The 23,689-nt window shown below is 39.2% G+C and overlaps 1 protein-coding gene across 1 annotated transcript; it reads right to left on the reverse strand.

Annotated features, from left to right (window-relative positions):
* Positions 1-564: 564 nt before the first annotated feature.
* LOC131254172 (probable LRR receptor-like serine/threonine-protein kinase At1g05700) lies at positions 565-11,579 on the reverse strand. The gene is made up of 11 exons (XM_058255174.1): positions 11,325-11,579; positions 9,747-9,842; positions 9,029-9,125; positions 6,233-6,755; positions 4,857-5,332; positions 3,972-4,104; positions 3,575-3,643; positions 3,104-3,175; positions 1,648-1,719; positions 1,250-1,473; positions 565-997 (listed from the first exon to the last, which is right to left on the reverse strand). The coding sequence occupies exons 1-11, from the start codon at positions 11,577-11,579 to the stop codon at positions 777-779; spliced, it is 2,238 nt and encodes a 745-aa protein (XP_058111157.1). The 3' UTR covers positions 565-776.
* Between the last annotated feature and the right edge of the window lie 12,110 nt (positions 11,580-23,689).

Raw genomic sequence — 23,689 nt, forward strand, 5'->3', positions numbered from 1 at the left:
TCCTAAACGTAAATGAAAATTTTCATTATGTATGATTTATCCATTCTACGCTCATCTACTTACTCTGATAGTTGGAAAAAAAAAAAAACTCAAATTTGACCATCCTTTTAGGTTCACACTCGGGTTTTTGGAAAACGGGTTGTGTGCTCGGGTCCTGAAAAGTCAGGGCGTTACATATTTGTACCAATCCCAACTCGAAACTTAGACCTGAGAGGTACCCAACAGGTTCCCAAGCACGAGCAGAACCTGTCCAAGCCTTCAAGAAGTAGACACGGACCAGCAAGACCCAAACTCAGTTATCGCAGGTATGGTTACTATAGGATCTGACCCATTAACAGCCCTGTTTTCAATGCTAGCTCGTCTTGCCAAACCAGTTCAGATGCACCAAGTTTGAGTCAACTCGAATAAGTTGGCAATCCATGGCTATCACTTCTATACGTAAATCCAGCCCAACAATTCATTACATCGTTGGGCACATCCCAGCTCATGTGGAATTTAACGGTCCCCATTTAACATATGCTAGTTTGCAGTTGAAAACGAGCAATCCTCGTTGATAAATTCCTTAAAACTTAATACAAGCCAAGAATAATTTTTTATTCTAATAACAATTGGATTTAGAAATTAAAACAAAAGAAAAAAAGAAAAGAAAGATAACACGATTAAGTTGATAATCCATCTTACATGGAATATAAACCCGCAATTAAGCCACTAAATCGTTTATCATAGAGTTTTGGACATGAGAGAGAGAGAGAGAGAGAGAGAGAGAGAGAGAGAGGCTAGTTATTATTATTGCCATTCTCATTTTCTTGTGCTTGCTGCTGAAATAGATCATCCAGTTCTGATCCCATCTGTTGGGCAATATCAACCGTGATATCATCTGCTGTCGTTTGGTGTTGAGCTGCCGGGGAATGACCGTTTACAGCATGCACTTGTGCGGCTGGTCCTGTTGTCATTGCCACAGGCAGTCCACCAGGTTTGCCTGGCCCACCCATTTGCCCTGAGGACATGGAAACCATAAGTTAGAGAATATATCAGTTTTCTGGTAAACTTAAAATATAACTATAACTTGTGACCAATCATCAATCTAGACCATCCAATTAATGTTTTGAAGATCAGATTATCCTAATCATTTACTAGTAAATGGTCCTTCTGAACCATGATTTTAAAAATCGGCCATGTGAACTAGATGCAATATGCATCATGCTTCTATCATTGTCGGGCATCGTAGCAACAGTAATAATAGATTTACCTGTAGCTTTTCTCCGTTTTTGAGTGATCACCACAAATCCCACAACAGCCCAGAATACCAAGAAAGATGGAATCGAAGATCCAAGAATCACTGGTAATTTATTCTTTTTCTTTCCTGTGGAAAGCTTAGTAGTTCCGGTACCCGGAGAAGTGTTGATGCCGGTCCCAGTACTCGATGTTTCACATTTCTTGCCGGAAACACACAAGTTGGGATTGCCAGAAACACTGCACAATGAATTAAACAAGATTGAAATATAGATAGAAAATAAAAATAAATAAGAAACCATTTATATCCATGGGCATTGTTTGCTGATTGTCGGTGCGTCCATCGATGCTGTGTTCATATATAGCACTCTTTAAATATATGCATGTAATGAAGAGAGAGATTGATTCACTTACTCTAGTTTTATCTTGTTATTGTTGGATATTGATGTTGGTATGGGACCAATAAAATCATTACCTGCCAAGTTCCTATAAAAATAAAAATAAAATAGAAAGACATTTCTAGCATGTTAGTAAGAGGGATAAAAATATCCATAAAATACTATAAATTAGGAATTTTATCAAAAAAGACATTTACTATGTATATTTCCCAAATCAAACATCTTAACATATGAATGAGGTATGAAGGACCCGAATCTTACATGTGATGCACTATGTTGTATATTGTATATTGTATAATTAGGTCAGCCTAGTTATTGGCTCATATGGTTATTATGGTGGGATACACTTGTTGAATGAGTTGGATGTCATAAACATACAACTTAGACCCTACATTTCTCAATTCCACCATTACTTTTAAAAATATAACTAGGCAAGGGTGTTTCATTTACTTACATTGCCAAGAGAATCTTGGGATTTTTACCACAAAATTCCTTAAAATTTAGGATTTTAGAAACTAGGGCAGAAATGCCAAGTTCTTCTTGAGTCACGGTAATGCCCACTCTATACTTTTTTTCTTTAGAAAGTGATAAAGTGGAGAATTGCGAGGCCCACATAATATTTGTATGATATCCAACCGGTCTAATAGATGGAATACGCCATGATATTCACAATAGTTAGAAATTTCGTCGGTTTACCACCCCATAAAAAATAATATACACCATTTAAAAATATCAAACAACACAACTTGGATTGAAAAAAGTTTTGGTTCATGTCATTATTATGATTGGGTGTATATGTTTGAGAAATATGTACGTATACCATGTAGGCCCCGAAATTTTCTAAATTTATTACTTAATTATAAAAAAATGAAAAGATAAAAGATACTTCGGTAACTTCCAAAAAACGAACTACCTTAGTATTATGATTTATGGAAAAGTTCTTTGATGAATTTAGGATTTATAAGAAAATTTCGCAGAAAACCCCCCAAGATCTTCCCTCTAAGAGAGAGAGAGAGAGAGAGAGGGAGACAGAGGGATTAGAGATCTTGATCCCCAAATATATAATCACTATTAAAATGAACTCATTATATATCATCTGATATGATATGATATATATATATATTAGAGATCTTGATCTCTAATACATAATTACTGTCTACTAAAATGACATCATCTTATTTTTAGGCGTTTACCAAACATACATGGAGGACCTTTCGGTGAAAGCCTCTAAAAGCACCCACCCTTCTTTTTTCTTCCTTTTATTTTATTTTATTTTTTATTTTTTTTAATTTTTTTTGCATAAGCTAATTTTTCTTTTCTTTAATTGGGAATTGTCGAAGTATATATAATAGTTGTACTGTTCCAGTCCAATTCCCAAAAGTGGGAAATGTGTGTATCAACGTCAATCTGGTGGGTGTAGAGATCAATTCTTCTCAAGTGGGGAAGGATTGCCATTAGTCAAAGCAACTCACAGCTGTTTTAGGTTGGGAAGTGTTCCAAGAAAACCAGGGATTTCTCCATTTATGCTGTTGTTGTGCATGTCTCTGCCAACCATCAGAAAATAAAATAACATTAGAGAGATTAATAGGTGTGGCAATAAGCCCAGTTGGCCCATTGGCTTTTTGGCCCACTACCTAATATGGGTCAGGCCTGGGCCTTGGCTTGGTTTTGAAGCCTGATTAATAAATGGACCACACCAGAGCCTATGCTTTGCAACAAAAAACATACTAAAGCCAATTGCAGCCATGATGTGATTTCAATGGAAACTTTAGCTTGAATCAAAAGGCCCAGTTAAGAAGGACCAAGCCCATGTCAGACTTTTAGGCCCAGTTAATAATTGGGTCAAGATCAAGCTGGGCCTAAACCAGCCCAGACCTGTTCTGTTGACACCCCAAGAGATTAAAATCACGAAATCAAACAGCTGTGTAGTAATTTTTACTCACATGGTCTGAACGGCATCCAGGGCACTAAAATCTGGAAGGGCCCCATTAAGCTGAAGCCCATTTAGGTACCTGAAATAATTTTAAAAAATAATAATCATAATAAAAATAATAAGATGGTTGTTATACATGATCCTTTCCCAATAGAGAAACGGTAGGAAATAAAGCAAAATTTGGATGGGTAAATGGTGGATCAGACCCGTCCACTTAATGACTTCTGCCTTACATGGCCCATGGTTCGAAATCCACACCAATGGGACAATCCTAACCAATCCAATTTGGGTGCAGCCGTTTTCGCTGATTTTTTAACCATGTGCCATCCGTAGTAGGGTCAACTAGTTGTACGGTCCAGATCCAAAGTTTACCCTGCAATGGTGGCAATTTAAGCAGAGGAACTAACAGTGCTGTGATTCTGGGTATTGGATGAGAGCTGCAAGCTACCCACTCCCAGTTGAATGTGGCTGGAAGACATGGGTCCCCACTCCACTCCTGTAGCTTTTCAAACTGTTGTTGTAGAGAACTCAATGCTTGCACTGATTCAACCAAATCAAGGAAGAAAGAAAAATTACAAAATTTCTCTTTTCAATGAGCATGCTGCAACTCGTTAGAACCATAAATGGGCCAGGAAATCAGTCCAGGACCCATCAGTGGGCAAAATATTCGGCTGGATGTCAGACCGTTAGAGCCATAAATGGGCCTATACCAGATCCATGGCCCACTCCAAGTGGAAAAGTAACCAAAGAAATGGGCTGCATAAGGGCTGGGATTGCTCGACTTTTACAATCCAAGGCCTGAGCCCAACATGGCCCTAGCAAAGTTTGGCTGGGCCAGGCCCAACCAAGTTGGCCCTATTTTCTACTTGAGTGGGCCTCTCATCAATAAAGAAATTTAAACCTAGGGAACAAAATCAGTGGTTTATATTCAAGATGCATGATTTTCCTTAACAAGGATTGAAATGGCATATTTGTAGGTTTATCAAACCAAGCTGGCATGGGCCAGTACAGGCTGGCCTAATTCACTTGATCGCCCAAGACCGACCCACGAGCCAATGTAATAGGTCCGAGCCATGTCCAAATCCGGGTCAGGCTCGACGGGTTGGGAAGCTCACTCAACCTATTGCCACCATTATGGTTCAGTTGTATATTTTCTATACAGCCCCACACAGCCAGGCCTGATGCTCCTAACAGCCCAGATTGTCAGCCCATTGACAGCCTACTTCATACTTATGTGCGTGTATGCTGAATATAGTGAGATGAAGTTTAAAAGGATCTTATCAGTGGCCCACCATCATTGCTATCGGTACCGCTGGTGAGTACATTGCTAACACTGAAGATCTCCAGAGCATTGATGATTGGTGGAAGAGTTGAATCAGCGGTCGCAGATAGAGTCATCGTCGTGTTCGCATCGGCGGTTATGTTGTAAAATGTGTACTCTAGAGTACTTTCATAAGGCGGAGCAAATGGGTCCCCGCTACTAGTGTTGTTGATGAATACCTGGATCGAGCGTTTATCACTTGGGCCCAACTGGGCCACCTCTGAAAAGTATGCGTTGATGTAAACGGGGACTTCAGTTTTCAGATTGGGAGCGGTTAGAACTATCGAATTAGATACGGTTGCGGATGTCAACGCAGTCTGTAGCACAGTGCTCGGTGGATTATCTGCAACGTTTGTATTGATGAATGATGCATCGCTTGTGACTGTGGTTAAGCTGCCGGATGCTGCGACCGGTGTCCAAATACGATCATACGAATCGTCTGAGTACCTACAAAAACCATGAGTGTGTGTTATTAGCAAAGAATGCATGATAATGGATAATCCTGGGCTTATTTTTAGTTCTGGGGTTAAGATCTTATTTTTAGGTCTGTGGGCTAGATGGGCCTTGTTTTCAGGCCCTAAAGATAACTGGGCCAGCCCATCCTAGATGCAACATTATAGTTGGTGGAAATAGTGCTTTGTGTGCGTGTGTTATTCAATGAATGGCCCTTCGTGTAAGAGGTGATCTGTCAGAGATCCATGACCACAGCACACGTGAGATTCAGGCCATTCATCAGGTAGTCCACATTTTGATCATGGCAAGTTCAAAAAAAAATATCTTAGTATAGTAATCAATTGAAGCACACATGTAGGGAAATTAAAGTGTTGGGTTTTCTTGTTCTAACTGCGTGCGCGCGCAGACAAATATGTGTGTGTGTGTGGTCCTAATTCTCTCGGGTATAAAGATCAGTCAAACTACTGTACAAGTCAATCTAGTCCAGATACAATGGGTCTACCCGTTTAGAAATTTAAACTGATCCACCAATGCGAGCATTCAACGAATCTAATAACAGAACCCGGTATGCATGAATACTCACACTCCCATTAGCTTTTTAGCAAACACTAAAGATGGACCCCTCTAATCTCACCCATTGAATTCTAACCCATGATTATATTATCTAACCATCTATTCGACACCACCAATTAGACGATTATGACCATACAATCATCACAATTCTAATCCATGACCCATCATTTAGACAGTCTGGATCAACCAACATTTATTCCATAAGCACAGTGGATATGTAGTCCATGCCGTCTATCACTTTCATTTTCACATCAGCCATTAAGCTGCAAAACTCGAAAAGAAAGAAGAGAGAGAGAAAGATATTCTTTTATATATATTTACCTCACAGTCTGTTTTGCTCCGAACGCAGATCTACTTAATAGAAACAATGCGTAGTCGGCCGTCACCGTATTGTACATATTCGCATCCAAGCTCCTCACTTCAAGCGATGATATAAATGGTAGCTGATTAGGTTTTGTCTGTGCTACACACACGCTCGTGGTGTCGCCTTTAACGGCATATATCGCTTCATATACTTCAGTGCTATCCATTGATGTTGTCACGGTGGCCCAGTAATTCCCATCGAATTGAAGATCGAAGGATGGTGGGGATGATGTCTTATCATAGTTTCCATAATAAAACATTGCACGGACTAGGATTTGGCTGCCTTTGTCAACTTGAATGGAGTAGCAGTTCTTTTTACGAGTGGAGAAGACTCTGAGAGTGCTCAGGACGTGGGAGACAGAGGCAGAGTTCTGCACCACCCGGCTTTCACCGTTTGATATGTAGAGATTGTCGCCGACCCATCCGATGAAGTTGCTATCAACGTAGGAGTCGGCCGCGCCACAGTCGATGCTGGTCATGACTGCAAGTTGGATCATAACAAGTATTAGATATCATATAAGAGATGTTTTCAATTAAAAAATATATAATATGTGGGGCCCATGGTTATGATCAGAACCGCTCATATACATGTAGCATTATGGATAGCCCATGATGTAAAATCTAATTGATTGAAGAATCTGTTGGATCATCACAGCCATCAAACTACGAAAACTAAATATTTACATTCTGCAAGGAGAAGAATTTTAATTGGATGGGCAAGATCATCTGGATGAGAGAAGATGTGAGCTGAACCATCCATGATGGGGCACATCAGATGTAGGGTTCCAATCAAAAAAGATGAGCATGATCCATGCATGGGATCCATGATTTGTGGGACCACTAATACTTGGGCCTTCATCCATGCATGGGATGCATTATCCAACGGTTCAGATGGTCATACATTTGGAAGGGCAAGATCATCTGGTTGAAAGAAGCTTTGAGCTGCACCATCCATGATGGGGCTAATCAGAACCATAGCTGGTTCGGTTCAGATGGTCATACATGTGTGTGTGGCCCACTAGCTACTAAACGGTGATGGGAAAGAAAACCCAAACTAGAAAATGGAAACAACCGGCGATCGGAGACAATGGAAACTTACTAGATGCTGATGCAGACAACACAATGAGAGGGACTAGTAAGAGAAGGAGAGAGAGAAGGCTAGCCATGGTGAGTTCAAGTGAGGGAGGAGACTGAGGGGAAGAGCTTTGATTTATGAGGTTTGGGAGTTTGACTTTATGGAGGATAAATGACAGAGGATCGTGACAAGGTTTGCAAGTTAGGTTTTCCGATTTTCTATTGCATTGTTTGTTTCGTAGACTTTGACTTACGTTGGAGTTGACATTAAAGTGGTTGACCGTTTTGTAAGCCAGCACTATTCCCACAATGGCTGTATTTTATTTTAGAAAATATTATCATTCACATATCTTATTGTGTTTGGCACCATATTTCAATAACGTGAAACTCGGATTCTACATTATGTCCAGCTGAGTAGAGTTGAGATGAAAGCTTGACAATTCTATTGGGGGACCGGGGAAGCACATAGAGATGAATTAAGCAAAGTACTCTAATCGCAACAATCAAGTTCAATCACAAACAAACCAAATTTAACATGGAAAAATCCTTGCGAGAAAAAAACTACAGTATAAAACAATAGTAATACACTATGAAAATATAAGTTATAAGAGATGGAGATAATATCCGATTCGAACAAGCCTCGAATCACCCAAGCTACACCCTTGAAACCCTAGGAACGAATTAGAAAGCTCTTAGAATACCCCGTATTCCGATTACACCTATATATATATATATATATATATATATATATATATATATATATATATATATATATATATATATATATATATATATATATATATATATATATATATATATATATATATATATAGCCTCTATGAGAATCACAATCGAAATAGGAAACAAATTCCGCGAATACACAACTTTGCGCGATCATTCGATGACACTTCGATGGCATTGAACATTTTTTATGTCGTCGAACAAAATACTAAAACGTTCCAGCAACGAAACATGTATTTATTGGATTCTTTCGATTGGACTTCGATGTCATCGACGTCTCGTTGATGGCATCGAGCAGGACACCAAAAGTGTCCAGCAACCAATTGTGAAATTCTCAGATTTTTCCTATGGCATTGAAGTCTATCCCGATCGCATCGAGCTGTCATCGACAAACCTATTAATTTACAGATTTAAGACATCAATCAATAATCTCCACTATGTCTTCAGTCGTCATTCTTCATAACTCATTTTTTCTCATCTCTAATTCCGCCTTGCATCATAACTCCACTATTATTTCTCATGCACCCTCCATTTTCATTTTATGCCTTCGCCAAGTCCAAAGAAGTTGCACAGAACTTGAATATCTGTGGGAACCAGCTTAGTAAGCATGTCCATTGGATTCACACTCTTGTGAATCTTCTCTAAAGTCACGCCTCCTTCCTTGAGCACGTGTTGGATAAAATGGTGACGAACATTAATATGTTTAGTACGTGAGTGATAAACATAATTTTTAGCCAAATTAATCGCGCTTTCCCTATCACAATTAACTGGCACATCCTCTTGTTAAAGCTCTAACTGATTTATCATCCCCTTCAACCAAACACCTCCCTTAAACGCTTTCGTCACTATTATATACTCAGCTTCGGTTGTGGAAAGAGCCACCACAGACAAGCTTCGACATCCAACTGATCGCTCCATCTGCTAACACAAACGAGTAACCGGAAGTCGACCTTTTTGTATCCACACTGCCGGTGTAATCAAAATCCATATACCCTACTAACTTGGCCCCTGATTTTTCAAAAGATAAGACGTAGTCCTGCATGCATTAAATGTATCGAAGTAACCATTTCAGTACCTCCCAGTGTTGCTTTCCGAGGTTAGACATATATCTGCTAACAACACCAACTGCATGTGAAATGTCTAGTTTAGTACAGACCAAATTGATAACTGCATTCGAATAAAGCATACAAGACATCTCCTACTTTCATTCATTGGTTTTAGGACAATGTTTAGAAGAACACTTAAAATGATCCATGTGAGGAACGTTGACCGACTTTGTCATGTCCATCACATACTTCACCAATATCTTCTCAAAGTATTCCTTCTAAGATAACCAGGCCTGCTCATTTTCATGTCTTTGTGTATATCAATGTCGAGAACCCTCTTTGCAGCCTCCAGATCTTTCATCTCGAATGTCCCCGATAACTAAGTCTTCAATAAGTCGATCTCAGACATGTTATGACTGGTGATTAATATGTCATCAACACACAATACTATGATGATGAATTTCTCATTACTCAGTGTCTTGTAATAAATACAGTGATCATATTCACTTCTGGTAAACCTCTTACTCACCATGAAATAATCAAACGTAATTTTTGTACCACTACCTACTCGACTATTTCAAGCCATACAACGACATCTTCAACCTACAAACCTTCTTCTCTGCCCCTTTTATTATGAAGCCTTCTAGTTGTTTCATGTAGATCTGCTCTTCTAATTCTCCATGTAGAAAGGCAATCTTCACATCCATCTGCTCTAGTTCGAGATCTTATTAGGCAAACAGTGCCAACACGAATTTGATAAATACTTGCTTTAGAATTGATGTGAATATCTCAGTAAAGTCAACGCTTTCTCTTTGAGCATATCCCTTCACTACCAACATTGCCTTGTAACTATCATGTTTCTTCTTAAAGATTCACTTACACCCGATTGCTTTTCGACCAATGAAAAGCTCCACCAGCTCCCATGTCTCGTTCTTATATAAGGACTTCATCTCATCATCTATTTCTGTTTTTTACGTTTCTGCATTCGGCTCATCAAGAGCCTCCTAAAGAGTAGCGGATTCCCCTCATCTGTAATGAGGGCATATACGACATTAGAGTCATCCATATATCTCGTCAGTAACTTGCGATCCTATGGCGAATTCCTTCACATAAGTGGTTGCTCCACCTGTGCATGTACCTCTATCTACGTATTTGTATCAGCATGAGTGTCATATGTGTCTACATGAATGTCCACAACCAACTTTTCTAATTCCTCATGCTCATACTTAAAGAACAAAGATCCTTCGTCGAATTTGACGTCACAACTAATGATGATTTTCCGTGTGACCCGATTATACAACATGTACCCTTTCACACCACCACCGTAGCTAATAAGATATATTTTTTGCTTCTTTGGGTCTAGCTTATCTCTCTCAATTGACGGTACATGAGAGTAAGCTTCACAACGAAACACACGCAATCCTGAGTAGTTTACCTACTGACCACTTCATACTTCCTCTGAAATTTTCTAATCAATGGTCATAGAATGGACCGATTCACTAACAGCAAGTCATATTAATGGCCTCAACCTACAATTTCTTACCCAACCCAGCATTACTAATCACGCATCAGGCCCTATCCAATAGAGTCTGATTCATCTACTCAACCACATTGTTCTGCTCTAGTGTGTGGCGCACTATGTTGTGCCTCACGGTCTCTTCATTTTTACATTATTTACCGAATTCACCTGAAATAAATTCTCCACCATTATTTGTACTTAGAACCTTCACCTTTTGTCCTAATCGCTTTTCCACCATCACTTTTCACTGATTGAAGTTGATGAAAACATCGGATTTATTTTTTATAAAACAAACTCACACTTTCCTGGAATAGTTGTCAAATAATGTGACGAACCATGATGACCCTTCAGCGGAAACCATGGGCGTTGACCCCCATACATCAAATATAAATAATCAAGAACACCCTTACACACATGTTTTCCATATTTAAAGGATAACATTGAATGTTTACCATATATACAATGCTCGCATATACTTAAATTAAAATTTTTAAAAACTGATATTAAATAATAGTCAGAAAGTACATTCATGTCTCGCTCGCTCATGTAGCCCAGACGTGCATGCCACATATGTGCAGACGTGGAATCCGCTACAGACACTGTGGCTCCACCCGATAAAGTGCTTCCGATCAACCTATAAAGATTTTTGTTGTTGTGACTTCATGATTACGAGTGCCCCTTTTGAAACTTTAAGGACACGATCACAACTGGTGAATCTGCACCCAAGTGCCTCGAGTACTCCAAGAGATATCAAGCTCTTCCTCATATCAGGAATGTGTCTTATTTTGGTAAAAGTACGCTCCAAGCCATCAAACATCTTGATGTGCACCAATCCAACACCCACCACATTATAGGCACTTTCCATAAATACTTGGCCACCATCGCGCTCTCCGTAACCGGTGAACCAACTCTGATGAGGAGTCATGTGATATAATGTCCCAGCATCCAAAATCTACTCGTCCTTATGATCATCGTATAAGCACACCAACAACACATCACTTCCACTCGTACCTTCATCAGACTCGGCAGTGTTAGCTTCCCTGGAAGAAGCCTCTGAGTTCTCTCTTCTTACCGTAGGATTTGTACAATCATTCTTCATGTGCCCAGACATCCCACAGTTCCAGAACTTCAACTTTCCTTTGCCCCTGCCCTTGGATTTGGATCTCAATCGAGAAGATCCATTATCTCACTAAGAATTCCACCCCTCATAACCAATGCATCAGTAAAGGCGCTCACGTCACCGCTTTTCTTTCTCATCACCTTTCCATAAAGGGCGGAGATAACGGTATCAACGTCAAAGGTCGATCTACCAATGCACAACGAGTCCTTGAACGACTCATACGAAGCCGGGAGAGAATTCGACATGATACATGCTTGATCCCCCATTCTTCATCGTTTCCTCCAAATCCAGTGATTTGCAAATCATCTCGTTAAAGTTACTAATATGAGCCTCAACATCTCCCCCCTCTGCCATCTTCAGATTTAACGTGGAAAAACCCTTAGCACAAAGCGATAGTAATGCACTATGAAAGCAGAAAATTACAAGAGATAGAGAAAATACCCGATTCAAACAAGCTTCTAATTACCCAAGCTAGACCCTTGAAACCCTAGGAATGAATTAAAAAGCTCTTAGAATACCCTATATTTACGATTGCACACACACACACACACACACACACACACACACACATATATATATATATATATATAAACTCTATGAGAATCACAATCGAAATAGAAAACAAATCTTACATATACACATTTCTGCGTAACTCTACACGATTGTTTGGTGCCACTTCGATGGCATCGAACAACCTTCGTGAACCTCTTCGATGTCATCAAACAAAACACCAAAACGTTCCAATGGCTAAACATGTATTTTTCGAATTTTCTCAATGGCACTTTGATGAGACTTTGATGTCATCGACGACTTGTTGATGGAAGCGAACCCATTTCCATGGCATTGAGCAGGACACCAAAAGTATTCAGCAACCAATTGTGAAATTTTTGAATTTTTCCAATGATATCAAAATCTACTCGATGGCATCAAGCTGTCATCGACAAACCTATTGATTTACAAATTTAAGACATCAATCAACAAATTCTACTTAACTCGACCCAACAAACTAATAATATTTAGATTAGTAAAAAATGATGGAAGTTGTTGTATGCGCTTCAAATCAGACTTCAAAAACCGGAAAACTCAAGTCCACTCAATATGTCAACTGGGTTGGGTTAATTAGAAGACTCGATATTAGATAATTAAGTAGAGAAGTGTTTTTCTTTTTCTTTTTCACTGGTACTAGTAAGGTTTTTCAAGGTAATTAAGATAAATAGGATTGAAGCCCAGATAACTTGCATACTACACTTAGGGCTGTACATGAACCAAGTTAGCTCGGTTAGCTTGCTCGACTCGACTCGAAAAAGTTTGATTCGACTTGGTTTGAAATTGAGTTTGAGCCAAGTCAAGCTGATTTTTTTAGCTCGAAAAAATTTCGAACCGAGTTCGAGCGTGCCTAAGCTCGATTTAACTCGAATCAAACCCCAACTCGAATGGAACTTGGATCGAATCAATTCAGTGACTCAGTTACTTTGATATTGATGTTGTTGACCAAGTGTTTGATGAAATGACTCAACGGAGTGTCAGCTAGTGGCAAGGAAGGTATGTATATGAAAGAAACACCATTTTTTCTTGATTTTGATGTTGCCTACGAGGTGTTTGATTAAATATCGGTAATTAGTTGTTACTATTTTACATACAGTAAAATGTTAAAAGTACACTCCATTTGTTTGTGAAAATGCCGCACATGCTCGATCTCGGCTCGAACTGGCCCAAGCTGTTGACCAAACCGAGCCGAGCTTGCCAGTCAGGCTCAAGGACTGAGCTGAGCCGAGTTCAAGCTGGGGTCAGCTAGTGGCCGAACCGAGGTGAGTGGTGCCATGCTTGACTCGGTTCGACTCATGTACACCTCTAACTACATTGTCTCTACTTGCCATAATAATGGAAGTGAATTTCCTACTGAGTTACTGGCTAGCATACAGAGTAAGTTATCCGGAACCAGCCCACCATGGTGTATGTCTTATATATACTGTGCATTGTTAACATAGTAATTACATCCCGATACCTTTTTAAAGTTTTCATTAAGCTAACTAATTAATCAAGTTACTGTCTAAGAGGTACCTTCCCTTAATTTTCGAACTTAGGTCACGTTAAAATGTGATTTTTTATTTTTATTTTCTAAAATGACAAAAATAGGCAAGGTATTTCAAAAAAAAATTAAAAATTTAAAATTTTGAAAAAAGGTAAATAAGTGAAAAATAAGTGAAAATAATAATCATAAAAAAGGAAAAACATCCGGTGCTTTCTCTGGGATTGCATAATAGGGAAGTGGCTATTGGTCCGTGCTATGTGGACCCACCATGATGTCTATGTTTTATCCACATCATCCATCCATTTATTCGTACATTTTACGGCATGAGCCAAAAAATGAGAAAGATCTAAATTTCAGGTGGACCGCATAGTGGTGATTGACCATTATAAACTTCTTAAGGCCCATTGTTATGCCTACCATAATATTTATTTTCCATCTAACATGTTGAGTAGGTTACACAGATCTAGATGAATGGAAAAACAGATATTAGCCTGATTCAAAACTTTTGTGCCCCCAATAAGTTTTTAACAGTGGGCGCTTAATCGCTACTGTTTCATATGGTGTGGTCCACTTGAGATTTAGATCTGCTTTATTTTTTAATTCATGCCCTAATATGATTTGGCAAAATAGATGGACGGCATAGATAAAACACATGCATCATGGTGGGTCCCATGGAGCATGCATGCAATCAGTGTCTCAAGGCTCGCTTGGAGCACCATTGATTTCAAGGCTCGCTTGGAGCACCAGTGAGTAAACTCTGTGGGGCCCACCGTGATAGTATGCCTTATCCACACCGTCCATCCATCTTACCAGTTTATTTTAAAGAAAATCGAAGCATTTCCAAAGGTTAATTGGACTACACTACGGAAAACAATGTGAATTGAACAACCAACTACCATTGAAAACGTCATGCAAACCACATAAGTTTTGGATCAAGCTGATATTTGTGTTTAGGCCCTAGGAAGGTTTCAACGGTGGAGGTCATTATCCCACTGTTCCTGTGGTGTGATCCACTTAAGTTTTGGATATCCTTCAATTTTGGTCTCATGCCCCAAAATGACGGGTGCAACGGATGGATGGCTTGGATAAGATGCATACATCACGCTAAGACTAACCGAGTTTACTCATTCCTATCGAACCTAAAAGTCCTAGCAATGCCAACTGTTGATTTGCACATCGGTGAAGAGTTGGCTCTGAAAATCTTCAATATTGGGTACTATAGGCCCCACCATGATGCAAGTGTTCCATCCACACCGTCTATCCATTCTGCCTGATCATCTTAGGGCATGCTTCCAATAATGAGAAAAATTCAATTCTCAGGTGTAACACACCATCAAAACAATGATGGTCGAGCACCCAACATTCAAACTTCTCAGGGGATACAAAAGCTCTAGATCAAATTGATATCTGTGTTTTCCCTTCATCTAGGTCTGTGTGACCTAATCAATAGGTAAGATGGAAAATCAAAGTTATAGTGGACTTAGGGAGTTTTTAATGATGGGTGCTGAATTACAATTGTTTCCTATGGTGTGGTCCACCTGAGATTTGGACCTGTCTCATTTTTAGGCTCATGCCCTGAGATGGTATGAAAAAAATGGATGGATTGTGCAGATTAAAAAAAAAATTAAAAATTAAAAATTAAAAAAAAAAACAACTTGTATCATGTTGGGTCCACATAATGCCGAAAAGTAGACACGTCCCTCCTATGAAATCCAACAAGGCTGTCCCATCGTGAAAATGAGAAGTCCCAAAAATCATATTCATCAAATGTAGAGTTGTTTTAGATAGTTGATGTTAGTAGATGTCACCTAAGTTTTGTTTTGGGGAGTTTCATATTCATGGTGGGACAAGAAGGTGATGATTGACAACATGTGACATACAATTAGTTATTTGTGAGAATTTTTATTTACCAAATGTCAAATAAATTTCTATCCAAGTCTTTGAGCCAAATCAACCTACTTAGACATTAAGTCGAGTCTATGTCGTAGTCCTTTGAACTTGGGTCCTTACTCATGGCTTACTAATAGACTCACAAGAGTTTCAACACATAGGTCATGAGTTCCGGTACCCATTATGGTGTGTGTGGGCTTGGCAGTGGATGGGAGCGTGTTAGACTAAAAGAAGAACAACTCGGCCCAACCACCAGCTGAGTCAAGTTGACCTAGATCCATGTTAAGTCACCCAATTTTAGTAACAAAACATGCACTACGTGGATGAATACGTTAATGTTCGCTGAGTATCAATGCCCTTCACTGACCATTTTGGTGTCTCCGGTGGATAGGATACTTCAATTGAATGACCATTTGATCAATGGCATGCACTTTTGTTGTTATTCTCAGGAGCTTTCGTTTTAACTAGGATAATCATACTGGTTTCATTTTTGGCAAGTGGACCATTCAATATGTAGGACTTTAGTTGAACGGATCAGATGAAGGAATACATGGATAAATTGTTTGGTGGAGATGAAACACACCACAGGCTTTGGTGGTCCTCTCCATCGTGCAGGAGCTGCAGGTCACTAACTGCGTGGTACACGTCATGAGCCTTTTGGGACACGGACTTCCTGCCAAAGGCTTTGGCAGGAAGTTACTAGGCAATGATGCCGGGTGTGGCCACTTTCGCTTTATGAGCTCATTTTAGGAAGTCGGACTGAAAATGGGTTGGATAAAAAATTAAGTGGATCATACTGTAGGGAAAATTCAAGAAAGAAATTACTACAGTTGAAAACTTCCCGTGCTCCACCCGATGCTTATGTGCTATCCAAACAATTTATAAAGTCATTACTAATGGGGTGAAGTGAAAACATCGTGGAGAAAGGCTGATACAAAACTTTCTGAATGCTTACTGTTTACTCTCATGTAACCCACTTGAGTGTTGTATACATCTCATTTTTAGTAATATGTCCTAAAATGATTTACAAAGTAAATTTCTCACAAACAACTCTGTGAGCCCCACCATCATCCTTGCGCAATAACTTGTTGCAAAAGCAAATCCACGTCCAAACCTTTTGAGTTGCAAGTGGGACACAGATTTCCTATGAAACACTAGAAACTTAGATGGGGCCCACTGTAATGTTTGTGAGAAATTCATTATGTCCATTCATTTTTTTAGATCATTTTAGAACATAGCTTATTCATTATCGTTTTGGCTATGACTAAGAAGTAGCATGATTCATATGCAAAATATATGATCTATTTTAGCCAAATATGAATCTTACGTTAACACATGTGCCTGAGGCTTATTGAATGGTAACACGATGTTAAGAGAATGGACCAGCCAATTTACGTTGGCGCACCTTAGGACCACTTATCATATGTAAAATCTTTCTTATCCTTGAGGTAAGGGTAATTTTTTATCTAGACGCGCCCTCTCATTCACTAATTTTTAAATCCATCCCACAGCCAATCGTGGGTGGCCAGAGTCATTATTCGAGTAGTTTAGCTCGCTAAATATGAACCGTTGCTCACAAGGCCACTGGATGGAGGATTATGATTGTTTGGACGACCTAATTTTCCATGTAATGGAAGCCCATAGATGTGAGGCCATGGCTCAGTGATCCAAACCGACGGTCAGATGAGATACACATCTGATGGGCACTCCTTAAAAATTATGAACATAAGATCTTAATATTTCAATCAACGGCCAAGAGGTGGGGGAAGATGAACAAGGAGATGATCTCTGTCCATTCCTCGTTTGGGAGACTTTTTTTTGAGGTTTCCACCGTACGCGGCTAGGCCAATCAAATGAACGGTTTGGATCATAGAAACATGTCGCCATTGCAGTAATCCCTCAATCATGTCTAGGGTCTGTAAACCGGAAATTGGTGCACACACAAAAAAGGCGCATTGATCCCAACCCTCCAATGGTGGGCCACATCTTAGATGAACCATTCATCCATCACCTACAGTTATTAAGTTGTACCTTAGAATTATTGAGCGTCGACCGTTCCAGAAAATAGAATTTCCACCAAACTTCATAGATGTTGGAATCTTAGAAACTAAGCGTGTGGTCCCAGTTGTTGCATACAAGCTGGCAAATAATTAAAGGCTGAGCATTTACGAATTAATATCTCCTCCAGATCAAGTGGCAAGTGGACTCATGATCTGGCAATCCAAACCGTTGAAGTGATGGGCCCCACTCTAGATGGCCCATGCACCAAAAACTTCTCTGATGAAACAAAAAATTAAAAAAAAAAAAAATAAACCATTCGTTCAGAGGCCACATAATAGATGGTTAAGAAAGAAAATACTGCCACAATCCATATCCAATTGAAAAAATCGAAATATTCTATGGTTAGGATATACGCATGTTGGAAAGATTTTGGTGGATGGGACACGAGGCTGGGGTTCATCGTATCCACGTTTCGGATCACTGAACCATGAGGCTTAGGTGGATCCTGTCGGTGGTATCAGGACTGTGGGGTCCACTGTAATGTATGTATTTTATATCCACGCCGTCCATCCGTTTTTTCAGCTCATTTTAGGGTATGGGACAATAAATGAAGTAGACCAAAATCTCAAGTGGACCACACCACAGAAAACAGGGGTGATTGAACGCCCACCATTAAAAACTTCCTGGGGGCACAAAAGGTTTGGATCTAGCTGATATTTGTGTTTTCCCGTCGTCCAGTTCTGTGTGACCTTATCAACAGATTGGTTGGCAAATAAACATTAAGGTAGGCCCCAGGGAGTTTTTAACGGTAGGTGTTCAATTGCCACTGTTTCCTACGGTGTGGTCCACCAGAGATTTGGCTCTGTTTCATTTTTGGGCTGATTTCCAAAAATGAGCTGAAAAAACGGATGAACTGCGTCGATATGAAACATCTAAATCAAGGTGACCCACAGTCCCAAAACCACACTGCTCGGTCATTCCTTATCCACCGAAGCCACGCCAAACGTGGCCGGTTTAGGTCTTTCGGTGAGGTCGAGTGCCCGACGAGGCCAAAACCTTGACTTAGGTGCGGTCAAAATCAACGGCTGGGAATCTGATAGCGAGGTTTGAAGGTTAACGTTGGCTTAACTAAGCACTCAAGCCTCTGGCTCGACGCGTTTTGCGGCCTGAAAGCGATGTTGACTTTGTAGTATTGGTAGCAGCGTGACAATTATCAGCGAAATTTTAAATTATTGCGATGTTGCTGCGGAATTTTTATTACAATATTATTTATTTTTTAATTCTTGTGATTTTAACCAACAATTATTTATAAGTTAAAATATTTCAGTTCGTGCTTTTATGTTCAATTTCCTTAACTTCTTCTCACAATTACATCGTAAAAAAAATAAAAAATAAAAAATAAAAATAACAAAAAATCTTGAAATCTCCCTAAAAAATCTATAGCAGAGAAATTGCCAAGAACGTGAATTGTCACTCGGGTTGGTGGTAATAAACAATTGGTGAATAACTAAAACACCCATGTTCGGACCATCAGTGTGGCAAATATAGTTGAGATTTTAAAATTATCATAATAATATCGGGACGAAAGCACTAAATAATATTATAGCAATATTGCAACAAGATTTTTAAAACCTTGGATGATTTTAAGGACACGTTTAGTGTTGGGGAACCGCATAAAAAAATCCAAATTTGAATCAAACAATAAGGAGATACATGTACATAACTATCATAGAGAACACGATTTTTACATGGAAATCATTGTTGGAAAAAATACGGCACAAAGGGACAAACAAATCTACTATGATAAATAAACTACAAGAGATGGACACGCTTATACAAATAAAAACCCTTGAAACTCCTCTCCAAAACCCTACATTTCGCTCTAGAACTCTTTAATGATGCTTTGTGTAACGTCTTGAAAAACGGCACCCGAGTACATAGACTTCGGTCCCAAGTTTCCAGGTGTTAACTAAATGAAAACGCACATGTGTCCTCATTTAGATTCAAATTCATTTCACACGCAAATAATTGGAGTTGCATAATTCAACTAAAGGGAACTAAAGCGAGGTAGAGATAACAAAAGATTTACAAATATAGAGCTAAGAGTCAAAAATATAATTCCAATAGTGATGATTGCACAAAATGGGGATTATGCAAGCCACAACGAGCATGCGACAAAATTTACACATAAAGCACATAATTAAAATAAAAGAAAGATCTTCTAGCTTCGCCCGACGCTTCCAAGGCATCACGGTAAAAGTGTAAGCCAACCAAAGTTTACCCGTTAGGGGCCTTAGTAGAACCCGCATAAACAACAATGCCTGGTTGGTGTTTTAAAATATCATCTCATGTAGGAGTAAGTAGCTAACTCAGTGATTCCATTAGTTCTAAGTTACACATGTTATCGACTCAATCAGCGCAGTTAATAATAAACATGACATCAAGCCTTTCCTAAATGCTCTTGTTAAATGTATGAATGAGATTATGTAACATCTTGGATTTTTCCTATTTTGGATTTGTCAAAAATCGTTAAATTTTTTTTTATATACTAGCCCACGTTGTCACCTACTAACCCTTAACGCTTGAAGTGAGCTTATACGCGACTGGTACCAATAAAGAACCATATATATAAGATTGATCAACCATAAAAAACTAACAAATCCGAACGATCACTTAAACCTCGAGTTTAGCCCCATGATTTGTTCACATAAGTTCCAAATCTAGTCAACATATCACTGACTAATCAAGATAACCATAACCAAATAAAGTCATACCTAAAGTCGAGATGACTATAGGTTGGATCTTGATTAATAAACTAAATCAATCTAGTTACTCCTTTAGCCTAAAAACTAATGATTTAGGGTTATTAAGACCGAATCGCCATTTCTGCTAATTATAAATAGGCTACACCATGAACGTAGTTAATCCAAACCCTAATAATTGTACACAAGAAATTTTGATACCTAATTCATTACAAAAATGATCCGATTTTTTGAACAAGCTGTAGACCGCTCGTTAGTGGCTCACTAAACCTAAAATTATAGAATAATGCCCGTCACGCTGGGCTTAACGTCTATTGCGGGTGGAGAATCAAGATAGTACCCAGAACTGCCAACTTGTGCCAGAGGCCGAGTGCTTGAAATGCGCAAATACCCTAGGCCGAACCCTAAAACATGAGTGAAATAAACTTTTTGCTCTTTCACAAAGTTGTAGCTTTCCGACCATTAGATCACAACCAAACTCGAGGCATGAGTTAATGATATTTTCCTTCTCATATCTGTATAGCTACGGCCCCGATCTACCATTGGTGACCGTTAAACAGACTTCTAATCATATTCATTGATTGACACATCTAAATGGCGAGCCGATCATATTCATACGTAAATCATTGTTAGGGCTAACTATCTTACGGTGTATATCGATATGTACACCCCATAATGGACCCTAGAGGTTAGAAACACTCTCCCATAAGGCTAGTATAATGAAAACTTAGCCCTTATGGACATTTGCACCACTTCTGGTACTATATAAGAACTTCGGCACCCCCTTCTCCCATACGAATTTCATGCCCTACCTTGGGTGAAGGAGAAGAGAAAGAGAAAGAGAGTTGGAAAAAAATGAAGAGAAAGATAAGGGAGAGAGTGTTTGTGTGAGTGAGGGGAATCTTGATGCTTGTAGGGTTGGTATTTCCTCAACCAAACTGGTGGCTACTACAAAACCTCCACCAAACCCACCCATGCTAAAAATCGGAGGTAAGAATTGTATATTTTCCCTTCAGTTAAGCAACCTAGTGTAGATTTCTAATCATTAATGTTGTTTTTCTTGATTTTGATTTAGGAATTGGTGGTTTTACCCAAATCCACAAATCCTAAGATCTCAAAGATTGAAAATCCCCTCTTAAGGTGCGGACCATTATACCTAAGTTTACATTTATCAACCCTTAAGGGTCTCAGTTAATGATTTCTTTTAGTGAACAATTTGTAATTAGCTAGCATGTTCATATTTTGTGTTTGATTGCAATATGTCTCATTGGGTGTCTATGCATGCTCACTTGTTTCATAAAATGCCTAAGTGATTAAATGTGTTATTCTAATGATGCTCACATATTTGATTGAACATTAGATTGAATGTGTTGATTTGTTGATGCTCACGTGTTTAATAAAATGCTTTAGTGAATGTATTACTCAATTGAGGCTCACATGTTTGATGAAATGCCTAAGTGTTTGAGTTGTTGAATCTATGATTCTTATAAAATCTCGCAATGATAACATGACGAGTTGCTAGGTCCATAGTGATATTAGAATTATCTATAATATTGGGTCAGTCAGCTAACCGCCCAATTTAAGGGGAGGCCCGAGTTGGGTCGTCCACCCTAAACTTGTTCGGTTGACTAGGGTCAAACACGAACAATCGACGGTAGCTAGACTACATGGGATGCTTGTACCCAATGCCGATTGCGTCGAAGTTCTCCAAATCAATCGAATTAGCCCAATGGTCGACTGATCATGTATGTTCACAATGTATGACAACAGTAAATAGAATCTATGATACCCACATTCTCATTGAATGAGTCTATTTATAACCATTATTGGTACGATCCACAAGACTTATGGGTCAGGCATGGTGGTATGGGACACCATGTCCGAGCTGTCGGCCTACGCTAGGGTGACGAGCCTCCCCGTAGTAACCAATGAGCAATCAAGAAGGCTATGAGCCTGATGCATCCAACTGTAATGATGTCGCGACCGCTCCACATTTGTATTTGGGTAATGAATCTTATATCATTTTTGGGTGTCTTCCCCCAGTCGATGGGTCGCCTAACCCTGTGCGTCCAAACTGTGTCATCCGGGTCCTTAGTGATCGGTCAGGTCTCGTCTGCGTGGTAAACCCGAATACGGATCAAGGGACATAGGTGAGGAGCCGTTTCAACTGCCCCGAGCCTAGTAATTCAGTTGAGACCACGATAAAATGAGGGTACCATAGCTTTCCCAATATGATGGATGAATAGAACTTAATAATTACTTGACTAACATGAACATTCATCACATTAGCTTAGGTTGGCGACTCGGCAGTTGAGGTCGCATTGAGGGAGTGTTGATCATATGCGAATGTATAGATGGAGTCGCTTGAGGGAGTGCTATATGAAAAGAGCATGCATCATTTCATAATATCAAATGTGCATTTAACAAGAGTATTTAGAAAATGCTTGATTGGTTGTTTATTATTAACTGAGTTGATTGGGTTTATAACATATGTAACTTAAGACTAATGGAACCACTGAGTTAGCTACTTACTCCCACCTGGGACGGTGTTTTAAAACACCAACCAGGCATATCATTGATGTAGGTACTAGTGAGACCTCAGACAGGTAGGCTTATATCGGGTTGTGCCAATGCCATTATGTTTTGGAGAATTGTGCATAAAGCGAAAGCTTTACACATTAACCATCTTGGGTATGTATATTGTAGACTGTAGCTTGTATAATTCCATTTTGGGCGATCAGCACCATAGAAATTGTATTTTTGTCTATTAGCCCTATTATTTTGAATCTTTCGTTATCTCTACCGCGCTATGGATCCTCTAAGTTAACTTCGTTGCTCTGATTATTTTTATGTGAATCTGAATGATATGTGAATCTAAATGAAGACTCATGCACATTTTATTAAGTTAACAACTGGAAACTCAGGATCGTAGTTTATGTATTCGGGTGCCGATTTTCAGGGTGTTATAGATTAGGAAATGATGCATGCACTTCACAATCCAACACTCCCTCACACGCGACTTCAACGCTTATTTCACAAATGCCAACACTCTCTCATCACAGGACTACAACGCCTAATCACCAGATCATATCTAATGCAATGCGATTGATGCGTATGTTAGTCGAATAATTATTAAGTTTCATTCATCCAGCATATTGGTGAAGCTAGGATACCGATGTTATATCACGAGTACTTATCCGGATCACATGGCTCGTTGCCACATATGACGG

The sequence above is a fragment of the Magnolia sinica genome, chromosome 8 (genome assembly GCF_029962835.1).
Source record: "Magnolia sinica isolate HGM2019 chromosome 8, MsV1, whole genome shotgun sequence".
NCBI lineage: Eukaryota > Viridiplantae > Streptophyta > Magnoliopsida > Magnoliales > Magnoliaceae > Magnolia > Magnolia sinica.

Excerpts from the sequence above, each read along its gene's own strand:
- LOC131254172 (XM_058255174.1), bottom strand. The coding sequence starts at position 11,579 with ATGACTCCTCATCAGAGTTGGTTCACCGGTTACGGAGAGCGCGATGGT. Across the intron at positions 6,756-9,028 it reads TACAAAAAGGTCGACTTCCG|TCATGACCAGCATCGACTGT; the intron begins GTTACTCGTTTG and ends TCCAACTTGCAG. Across the intron at positions 998-1,249 it reads AAAACGGAGAAAAGCTACAG|GGCAAATGGGTGGGCCAGGC; the intron begins GTAAATCTATTA and ends CCATGTCCTCAG.